General features: G+C 37.3%; 1 protein-coding gene across 2 annotated transcripts; it reads right to left on the reverse strand.

Annotated features, from left to right (window-relative positions):
- Positions 1–1377: 1377 nt before the first annotated feature.
- On the reverse strand, positions 1378–11550 carry PDCL2 (phosducin like 2). Of its 2 annotated transcripts, none has more exons than XM_013172787.3 (6): positions 11394–11550; positions 8270–8390; positions 6501–6591; positions 3821–3964; positions 1994–2202; positions 1378–1647 (listed from the first exon to the last, which is right to left on the reverse strand). In XM_013172787.3, the coding sequence occupies exons 1-6, from the start codon at positions 11397–11399 to the stop codon at positions 1484–1486; spliced, it is 735 nt and encodes a 244-aa protein (XP_013028241.2). In that variant the 5' UTR covers positions 11400–11550; the 3' UTR covers positions 1378–1483. The 2 variants fall into 2 exon arrangements, with proteins under 2 accessions (XP_013028241.2, XP_047905905.1); XM_048049948.1 differs by lacking the exon at positions 11394–11550 and adding an exon at positions 10571–10729.
- Between the last annotated feature and the right edge of the window lie 191 nt (positions 11551–11741).

Below are 11741 nucleotides of genomic sequence, written 5' to 3' on the forward strand. Positions count from 1 at the left end.
TTTTGGGATCTGTCAAGATCAAAGCAGGCAACACACCTGGGCAGATCACATACACTTTTGTTTGCGCCAAGGTTATAGCCTAACTGAGGCAATGTTTTTTAATGCATCTTCTTCTTTTAAAGTACTTTAAGGGCTTCTGAAAGAACAGGACAGAAAGCTTAGAAATTGAATAGTAGTATTGTGAAATTATTTCCTTCTAGAAATACTGTGTTCTTGAATCTTACTGTCAACGTGAGTTCCCTCTGATGGTTCCTTGGGGGGCAACATAATGTTCAGACATTGCCAAATTATAAGCAGTGAGTATTGGGCTTGTGCTCCTGTAACTCACTGCAGCCACAATGGCAGGAAGGAGGTTTGCTGCAAAGAGCAAGTGAGTGGTAGTGCCCCTTTCACACCAACACTGGTATTCACCTGAAGCGATGGGGAAGTCATATCCCAAGTTACTGATGACCTATCTACATTTAAAACTTATATTAGTTAGCCTTCGAGTTTTAAGTGGCAGATGAGGCATTAACTCGAAGTACATCTACCAGTTCTCTTTGAATCCGCGAAATAAAAGCTTCTAGTACAGCTGTCTGTCAATACATATCTACTTTATACTCCTGGTTAAAAAAATATAAACAAGCTAATGTTCGTTTTCTTGTTTTCCTTAGGTACCTAAGTGCCAAGAGTTAAGTGAACCATTTCTGTTTTGTTTCTGCATCCTGATGCAGTAAACCATGTCAAGTGTGTATAATCCTCGTTAGCATGTTAAAACTTATTTTTTTAGTCAAGTCACTGGAAAAATAACATAAATACTATGCAATTTGATTCACTACTCATAATAAAAATGCTGAATCAGGAGTGTGATCTCTTAATTCACTCGTGTAGTTTTGTTGTGCTTATATACACATGGACTGTAAACTGTTTTGCTAGGGATGGACTTATTTTTGCTGGGAAGGAACAACTGATCCAGCCATCAGCATTAGAAAAGAGTGGGAAGATTATCCTTGACACTGGAGAAAATGCTTGTATACATGTCAAACAAGCAAAAGTATTAGTCAATAGATTCAGGGCTAAATACTGTTTTCATACCACTGTACACATTCTTCAGCTTCCCAATGGCAGGAACTGAAAAATTTCTTAGAGCAGAGTCCCACTACAGTCATTTCACTGAGAGTTACAGGTGTTAAACTTGCACCTCTGCTGGATAAAATAAGGAAGTATAGATTACAGCCCCACAGCTAATACCACTCCTTCCTTTTCCATTTAAGCAGGTTGTATGAAAAGAAGAATTCAGGCTCTCTTGTCAATAGGAGCCATCTCTGTTTCCAGAAGATAAGTAGGGCTTTTGTTTACTACATTCATTTTCTTCTAAAAATCACAAATATACACAAGTGGAAGAACAGCTCTCTTTTATTGTTTCAGGTTTACAAAGGGAATTTAAAGGCTATATTTGAGCTACTTTAAATTGGAACAGATTATCCACATTAAAAATTTCTTCTCAAGTAATATGTGGTTTCAGCACATCGCTGCTTTTTGTATTGGTGTTTTCACGAGCAGAAGTATTTTGCTTTGACAATGTCATCATATTTATAATTTCCTTTTTGGGGTTTTCTTCTAAGTCAGTTTCAATTGCTCCAACTTCTGCTAGTTTCCATTCAAGCTCTGTAATAACAAATGATAATTTATGCTAATAATTGCTATAAATTCTCAGTTAAGAATAAAAGATTTTTTATTAAATATTAGGCTCCATCTCAACAAGAAAAACAGAGCCTTAGACGACCCAGCTGTATCCCAGTAAAACATCTAAACTGAAACTGCAAAATATCTTTGCTTACTATATATTCTTATCACTGTAGGATTACACAAGTCATTCTTTGCTTTTTGTGTCTTTTTTTTCTATTAAAATATTTAAAACTGTCTTATCTTTAAGCAGCGATCTTTAGATCTGATGATTACAAACAGCATAAACTTTTCTATAAAGTGAATTATTCAAAAGCATTTCTCTTACCTTCCACTTTAAGATATATCCCCCCACATTCAGCTACTCCTATGAATCTGCCTTTTATTTCACCAGATTTATATACAAGTATTGTGGGTAAACATGTATCATTGTAATCCTGAATGCAGCTGTTCACAATGGCTTTGACAAACTTGGCTTCTGGAAAGTTTCTGGCTAGCTGGCTGAGATGTTCATTAACTAGTAAACACATTGGGATGCTAGGAAAGGATAAGAGAGTATGATCATACTTCCAGTGTACATGACTTGTAGAACTAATGTTATTTAAAACAGAGCCTTTGAAGAATAAACATACCTTTCCATTGCCTCTGTTTCTATTTTAATTTGTAATGAGGTTTGCACCACAGATTTTTTGTAGATTCTTCTAAGATCATTTGATTTAAAGAGCTGTCCAAATAAAAACTGTCAATGCATATAATAGGCACGGTTTATGAAGCATGTCTGTAAAGCTACCAGATGACTCAAGCAAGCATTGTACCTCAATTTTGTTATCCACTAAGATTTTAAAGCTCATTTTGTCCATTTATTGTAGACTTCAAAAGAGACTTTAGATCTCTAACATACATTTCACTCGAATTTATTTGAATGGGTGTTGAATTTAACACTGAATTACCTCTTAATTCTTTAGTAAAATCTAAATAGTGTCAGGGAAATCTTTATGTAGGGAAATCTTTATGTAGTCATATTGCCACCATAGGCCTGTTCATTACTTTCATAGCTAGTATTTGCAGCACAATCACCATATAAGCCTCTGTAAAAACAACAAAATTCGTAGCTTGTTCCCCTCTTGTCTGTTAACCTTTGCGATGTTCAGATTTTTGTTGAGACTGAAGAGGATTTAACCTATAGACCGTCAAAGAGCTCCACCAGCACCCTCTGGTGGCCAAAGGCAGGTGAGGTTACAGTTCTGGAACAGAACTATTCATTCCTAGGGAATTATGAGGTTTCTCACAGACTCGTACGTACATGATGATCCAGTACAGAATTGATTCTCCAGTAAACAAAAACAATGAGAAGGAAGAAAACATGCTATTTTCTTTCAAGTCTGTAAATTTAAATTACTGTAATTTGAACAATTTCATTTGATTGACTTACTCCTTCCCTCTGGAAATAATGCTCGATTCCTGACAATTGAAAAGAATCAAAGAAACTTCCTTCCCACATGCTTAAAAAGATGGAAAAGAGAAATCTAGTCTGAATTTAAACAACATGAAACATTCCATATTAATTCTCAGTGCTTTTGAAGAACATGCTAGAGTTGCTAACGTATGTGGGCTAATCATGGTAGTTTTCTTTGACATTTCTGCTGGATTCTGTCACAACTCCTGCTACCATTAGAGAACCAATATAGGGAAACCAATAAACTAACAAATTCCCTTAGCAGTCCTTGATTTTCAGAGTTGAGACTTTCCCTGCTGGGCTTTTTACTTGTTAAAGGAGAAACAAAGGTAGAAAAAAATCTGTTAAAGGACTTCTGTTGAGCAATGAGTCTTCAAAGGAACTTGTGTTAGCCTAGACGGTCAACAACAGTTTCTCAGTGAAATTCAGAAATCTCAGTGAGATTCAGCACATAAGCACACAGAGCACAGGGGCATACACAGCAAAAGAAATCTTTAATACAAATGATCAAAGGCAAACTAATTAAAGTGAATTAACAAATCAAGAAGGTCCCATGCTCCATGCTCTCTGTTCCACTGCCTCCAAACAATTGCTATTTCAATAGTCTATCATATTTCATTTTTCTTGGTATTGCTTTTTAATTACCAGTTGAATTCTCTGTTTTGAAGTACTTAATACCTTATACTAGAAAGTAATTACCTTGACCGATAAAGATGAATTATGACCCAAACATCCTTAGGAGCATTTGTAACTTCCTTTACATATTGATCTCCACTAATTTCTCTTAGCTCCCCATACTTTTGCCTCCTCTGAAGACATTTCCATTCTTGCAAGCGCTGCTGCCTAATTAAAAAGCAATAATAAAAATAAGCACATTTGGAACATTTAAAATGCATCTTTTGATAATATCTACTGCATTTCTCTCAAATCCTTTTAAAAAAATATTTTGAGAAATACTCTAGCTCAAGGTCTTTTTGTATCATTTCATAGTTAGAAAGGCTGCTATACTAATCTCTGTTCTGTAAGATAACATTAAAATACATCTTCGTAGTTTTATGCTTACATATCAGTATCAGATCTGGGAAACTTCAGTAAAAAAACACTAAACAAGTGTCTTGATCATTTGAGACAAAGCAAGAAAATTTTACAAGGTACAAATCGTTTCTGTAATTCTGAACATTAGTAGTTTGAGGAAGAACTACCAGTACTTAAAGTGCTAACGTTACGCAATTTAATATTAAAATAATTCATGAAATGTAAAACCAGTAGATGGCGGTCTTCATCTCAAAAGTAATTGCAACATAGAAAGTGAAAATGCCTTACTGAGGTGGGTTGAACTACAAGCAGCTATTAATTTTACTGATCGAAAACCACTATAAAATTGGCAAGACTAAATATACGCACAACGTTATTATACTCTAGCAGCAATACATGATAATTTACATTCACAGCTTTCACTTAATTATGTGAAGGATTACCTTTCTATGGGAATACAGTACTAGATTCAGTGTTAGGGCTATAATTATTTTAGTCATTTCAACACTGCAAAAGCAGGAAGTACAGGTAGAATCTAGGCAGAGAAAATGTTCTGATCACATAACCACTTTTATTCTATCTAAACTGCTTATGTCTCATTTTTCTTAGTTACAGTACTAAGCTCTGCAGAACATAGCAGAGTACTTTGAAAAATATTTTCAAAAATAAACACGTGAATGTCCCACACAGCTGGAATTACTAAGTCTCCATACAAGCTGCTGAGATTTTCTGAACCCGAAGTCATAAAATGTATTGACACTGCATGGTATGGTAATCATATTGGTGTACGTCTATTAACAGTTGGACGAGAACCTGGGTTGTATTACACTTATGCCTAAGAACATTACATGGTATGTCACAGAACTACAGATGAGGTCAGCAGTCATCTCTGGAAGTCATCTGGCCCAAGCCAAGTCATCTGTTCAAGCCAGGACACTCAGAGCAGGCTGTCCAGGTGGCTTTTGAAGATCTCCAAGGAATGAGACTCTACATCATCTCTGGGCAACCTGTACTAGTGCCCAGACACCTTTGCAGTCAAGAAGTGTTTCCTGATGTTTAGAGGGAACCCTCTGTGTTTCAGTTTGTGCCTGCTGCCTCTTGCCCTGGCACTGGACACCACCAAAAACAGCCTGGCTCTGCATTCTTTATTTCTTCCCTTCAGGTATTTATATACATTGATGAGCTCTCCCTTGAGCCTTCTCTTCTATACAAACTTCAAAAGAATGTTTTCATGTAGTAAAAAATAGAAAGGCCATTAAAATTAATCTTCCATAAAAGTCAAAACACAATAGTTATGTATAAGAGGCCCACAGTTGACTTTCTTTTACTTTAAACAGAAAGTTTATCAGTTGTCAGCATTACAAAATATGATACAATGAAGCTGTAATTTCTAATAAACTTCACACTGCATTTTTATTTCAATATGTTTAGAAAGCCTACTGTACCAGAAATGAGTACTATCCAAAAGGCAGAGAAGTGTTTCACTCATAATACTCAGATTAATTAGTTAGTTTTCAACTATAAATACTGAGCAGTTAGAGTACAGCACTGAAATACATTTTTCTTCTTTAATGGCATGCTGTCCTGAAGTAAAAGTCCCTTTATAGGTAGCATGCACTTCATATGCAAAAACCCCAAAAACCCATGTGCAAAAAACCTCTTTCACAAAGATGGGGCCATGTATGTTGGAACCATGTACGTTGGGACTTTGTTTTTCCCTTAATGTTCTTCTGTAATATTATAGACAAAGCATACCCATGACCAACTCTACATTTCCTCCCAGTTTGAAATCCACAGAAAATGTTATACAGGAAATGTTATGCAGAAAAAGAGGGAAAATGGGCTCTAGAACTTCTCCTTTCTCCAAATATTTATCAGCATTGCTCTAACTCCTGTATCTTCAGAGTGGTAGGGTGAGGGTCATAGTTTAACCAAAGAGACACTTTTGTAAATTGTTGACTGCACAACACTTCAAATATACAACACTTCTCTGCATGCAGCGGCATGGTACAGCTGAACTGAGAATGTGTAACAGTGGTTTCCACTGTGGCCCCTTCTATTTTCCTTTAAATATGCAGCTTTGAGACTAAATTTAATATTTTAAAAGGGGAATAATTTGATTCTAAGAAAACCTCAAAGCAAAGTATGGTGTGAACTGCGTCTCTTTGTCACTGGCTATTGGGAAGATGTAAGACAGTAACATCAGTGCTATCAGCAAAAGAACAGAAGGTAAAAGGTAGAAGTTGTGTCAGCAGATGTTACTATTCAAAAGATTCTGAGTTTATGTTTCAGAATGTACAATAGTGACACCATTGTTAATTTGGCCAGGAATATCTCACTATACCTGTACATTTCAACAGCCTTCCTATCAGCCTCATCAAAGTCATCTTCAGCTTCCTTTAATTCTTTAAGATTCATTCTTTCATATGGTTTCACTAGAAACAAACAAAATTGGTCACCTCGTGTTCTCTGGAGTGCCTGCACATGTTTTAAATGTATGAAAATTATTACTCAGACATGGAACTAATGAAAGGAAAATACATACTGATTTCAGAAAGCAGTCAACTTTGGGTAACTGGTAAGAGAGAGAATTAAAAAATGAATCTATTTAACCATACTTGGTTACTTAGATACTTGCTTGCATAGTTACTTGCCATTACTGTTTCTATGGATCTAACTACACCTGTACTGGGTTCAAATTCTGTCCTACGCCTGTCAGCTCCACCAGTTTGCCCAAAGCAATCCATAAGAGTCTAGATGATAGCAAAGGAACGATAGAAGAATTAGAAAACAGAAGTTAAAACTAAGTCTTAAAAACCCAAAGTTGTTAGCAAAACAAAGGACCTGTTAGATCAAGTTAAGAGGAAGACCACAAAAATGATCAGTGGTTTGGAACAACTCTTATGAAGAAAGGCTGAGAGAGTTGGGTTTGTTCAGCCTAGAGAAGAGAAGAGAAGGCTCCAAGGAGACTTTATTGCAGCCTTTCAATATGTAAAGGGGGATTATAATAAAGATGGGGAAAGACTTTTTACCAGGGCCTCAGTGACAGGACAAGGGTAAATGGTTTTAAACTAAAACAGCGGTGATAAAGATGAGAGGTTAGGAGGAAATTTTTCACCCAGAGAGTGGTGAGGCCCTGGCACAGGTTGCCCAGAGAAGCTGTGGATGCCCCATCCCTGGAGGTGCTCAAGGCCAGGCTGGATGGGGCTTTGGGCAACCCGGTCTGGTGGGAGGTGTCCACGCCTATGGTAGGGGATTGGAACTGGATGGGCTTTAAGGTCACTTCCAACCCAAACCATCCTATGATTCTAACAGTAATTAAAATGGTGCCATATGCAGCGGTTTGCAATGCTATCATCTTTTTTGATATTCTGGTGTATTTTAACTTTATTTTTACGTAAAAAAAAATATCCTGATCAACACTGTCTGCAAGAATTTGGCAGAAGCTACTACTGAAGACACAAAGATGATATATTTTCCTCTGTTCTGGAATAATCTAGAGAACTCAGCAGAATCTGAAGACTCCTGAACTAGCTGTAACATGCCTTTGAATTTGTAAGTCTGGCACTTGTCAGAAAATGAGAATTACTAGAACACATTTAAGCAAGAGCCTTAGTTACTCTATGCAAAACTGTTTGCCTTCAGGAAAATAGTGGGTACCAAGAGGTACAGTTTTAGACGTGCAACTTCTAGTTCCTACCATGTTTGCGACTACAACTTCATGCTTTCTGTTCTTCAAATGGAACTTACAGAAAGCCACAGTAGTAATTTTCTAGTACTTAGAGGTAACTGCAGAAAAAATGAGAATACATTTTTCTTCATGCTTTCTGTGAAAAAAGTTTTTAAAAAATGATTAAATGAGCATTTGTTAAGACTTAGGTATGTATCCTGTATTAAGGCAAAATAAACTAGATTATTAGATTATGTTCTTTCCATTCCTGTTTCTGTTCAATCTGTGATCTATGAAAATCTCTTAATTTTGAATGGAAGGAGATGGCAAAGAATGGCTCTTGTACTGGGGAAGATTCCCACTCCGGAGCTGGACCTTGCACTACACACTTCAGCTTTTCAAATCTTGTTGTACTAATGTCATATATCTTTAATTTTACTTGCCTTCTGCTTCCTTCTGCAAGCGTAAAACCATTTCTTCAACTTCATCTTTCGGTTTTTCTTTAGGAGGAAGAATTCCAAAATTTCTCAGTATCTCATTCCATTCAGTATCTTCATTTGGATCCTGTTTTGATATTATGGAACAAAACTAAATTGACAAATCAGTCTTTCGTGACATTTTTAAAACAAAACAACAATGACAAAAGAAAAAAGCACCTTTTTTTACTTAGGCATATATTAAGGATATAACAACCATACAAAATGTAACAAATAAAAGGTTGCAATACTTTTAAGGACCATGCTCTACCATGAATTTCAATTTGTCATTTTTCAGTTCTAAACAGACAACTGTAAGAAAATAGGAGAGAAAAAACCCTCAATATGTAAGCAAACAAATCAGTCTCCAAAACACATCAGCTAAAAATTTTCTAAAAGATGCACGGAAACCTACTTCAGAAACCCAGGACTACCAACCACTTAAACACACTTAAAGAAATATGGGAAGATTTTTGTATCAATATTTTTATATTACTACTAAGAATAGAGAGTTTGAATAAACATGCAAAAGCATACTTAAGAGTCAGAGAAAAAAGACCTTTTATTTTAAAGGAATGATTAACATGAATGTGTCAACATAAGCTACTTGATACACCATGTCTATTTATAACATAGGGCTTTTGTAGGTATTATGTCTACATTTGTCATAATTTTAATTAAGCAGTTAAGATAAAGAGACTGCATCTACTCTGAAATTATCACATAAAAAGAATCTGTTTATTTAACTGGACTGCAACACGTAAGGAGGCCTTTCATATGGATTAGAAGTACTAAAACAGATTTTAAAACAGGTTGTTAATCAAAGTGTGGTATTTTTTTTGCCATGAAATAACAATTTGTTTGAAAACATCCATAAAGAAAACACTGTACAAATATTTATATATCAGAAATACTTAATATTCATAATAACGCTGCATCAAATGAATAAAAGGTGCATTACAAAAATTTTACCTGAGGAAACTTACAGGATTTGCATTAGAGTGCTACCATGCCCACGAGTGCTACATTTGCCTTTTGAGCCAGCGCTGCCTTGCTTTTATTCAACAGACCTCTCACACAGAACATAGCGTGGGTATAACAACACAATTCTAATGGAGATCCCACAGACCAAATGCTAAGCTATACATGCCTCCAGGAATTTCATAAAGACAAAGTAAGCCCTTTTGCATTTTGGATGTAAACATACTTAGAAAACCCCCAGAGAGCATAGAATCATGCTATTACTCACGAGGCAGTCAAGTACCGTGGGTTTGCAAGAAGACTTTTACCTCTTCCAGTTCTCCTGGCATGAGTGAGAAAGTGAGGTGTTGCAGGGTTGGAGTGGAAAGTAAGTGGCAGCAGTTTCTGACAGTTCCTGCACGGGCTCAGCAAACTGTAGGCACTGCTACTGCTACCGATATTCACTACTAGTGGAGCATTCTGGCTTTGCAAACATTTAGCACCTTATTGCTAAGATAAAATAGATTTTATATCTGAATACTTCAATTGATTCCTTCTGCAAAGCTCTGAGATCCACATTTTGAACAAGGAATGACAACTCCACTGTAAATAATTAGTGACATTATTTGGAAAATTATTTTCTGTAGAATTGTACTGCTAAAAACAAGGTTATTTTATCAATGTCTTTCAAATATACTATCAAACTTATTTTAACTTTATTCACATATGAAAATATAAGTAAAGAAATAAGTGATGTTTTCTTCTTGACTGAAAAATAGTTGAAATAACCCACTGAATAAAATAAAAGTTCCATGTAAGATTATATGACTTAGATGGCCACTAAGGGGTCTAGAATAGGAAAAACCCAAACAAAGATTTCGCTATAATGTAATTCCCCAGCATTATTTTAAGTAAATAAATAATAATAATAATAGTAATAATAATAAAAACTTACAATCAGTTACTGCAAATTTTCAACCCTTCACTGAATAAGAATTTGACAATTTTAACTTACATACAGTGAGGGTATCAAAAGGCCCACAGAACTAAGAGGACTACTTCTTCATGGGTACCACTGAAGAAACATGGGTAACACACAAGTAATTTGGCCTCCACACAAATGCTTTAATGTATGATTTGCAGTCTTAAGTCACTATCAGTTTTCCGTGCTTCACAGAATGCAAATCTTTCTTCGTGGTGTCAGGATTGCAAAGAATTATGAGGCATTAAAAAACAAAACTAAACTAAAATCATTATCATAACAGAATCACAGCACGGCTGAGGCTGGCAGGGCCCTCTGGAGCTCACCTGGTCCCAGCCCTGCTCCAGCAGGGCCACCCAGAGCTGGCTGCCCCCGACCACCTCCAGGCAGCTTCTGAAGATCTCCAAGGAGGAGGAGACTCCACAGCCTCCCTGGGCTGCCTGTGACAGGGTTCCGTCACCTGGCACCATGAAGTGCTGCCTGGTGTTTAGATACAACCTCTTGGAAATTGGATCAGGAATCCTCAGTCACGGTAAACGTACCAGAAATAGGTCTCATAATACCTCAGCTCCAGTCTCAAGCAAGAGAAGATCAGAAACTAGCAAACCTTCAACAGTTCTTAACAAATTGAGTTAAACCAACATTCCAAAACTTGGCATTAAGCTACTCATTCAAGCTTGCTGTAATAGTTACAGATTAAATAAATGAAAATGTGTCAAAAACTTCCCAAAATATAAAGGTAGAAATGCAAAGGAACCCCACAATGGCAAAAATGATCCAGGATAAATTGGTCTTGGTGTGAAGTGGTATTACTCAACTAGCAGGCCACAATACCAAGCAAAAAATAAAATCTTCTCACTGTTGCCAATGATAATGTTGGTTACCACTAGCTTTGACAGGAATGGTACGTGTATTAAGTTTGGGAATGCTCTGGGTAGATAACTTCAACAAAGTACAGTCTTTTATTATTTTTAAAGGGCATATACGAGGGTTAGTTCCTAACCACTAGAAACTCAGAGGTGCATCTGCACAAAGGAACTGCTTGCCCAGGACTTCTCCTGGCCCAACCGCTCACCACCCCTCCGCCTCCCCATTTTCCCTGCAGTCCCCAGCCCCAACTCTCCCATCGCCCTCGGTCTGTGCGCCCACCTGCATGGCTCCCCCTGCTGCCCTGCCTTTCCTTGGAGAGGCCGTTATCTTGACCCACCAGCAGCTGTTGGGACCGGTCACCACCAGTTCCAACGGCCACACTGGGCCACTTGGGCCCACACGGTGCCTACTGCTGACTCCGTGCTGCCTGCCATGACAGGCAGGACCTGCAGCCCACGAGGCAGCCTTCCCGCCCCAGCTGCCCCTCGTCCTTGTAGAAGAGATCTTGAAGCACAGTCTAATGATGACCCAGCTTCAATATACCTCCACAGGAGGCAGCTGGTACAAAGCTGGATCCTCGGATCACAAAAGCTGTCCCAGCTGCTCACCCATGCTTGCAAGCACAAG

Source organism: Anser cygnoides, chromosome 4 (assembly GCF_040182565.1).
Source record: "Anser cygnoides isolate HZ-2024a breed goose chromosome 4, Taihu_goose_T2T_genome, whole genome shotgun sequence".
NCBI classification, from domain to species: Eukaryota; Metazoa; Chordata; class Aves; order Anseriformes; family Anatidae; genus Anser; species Anser cygnoides.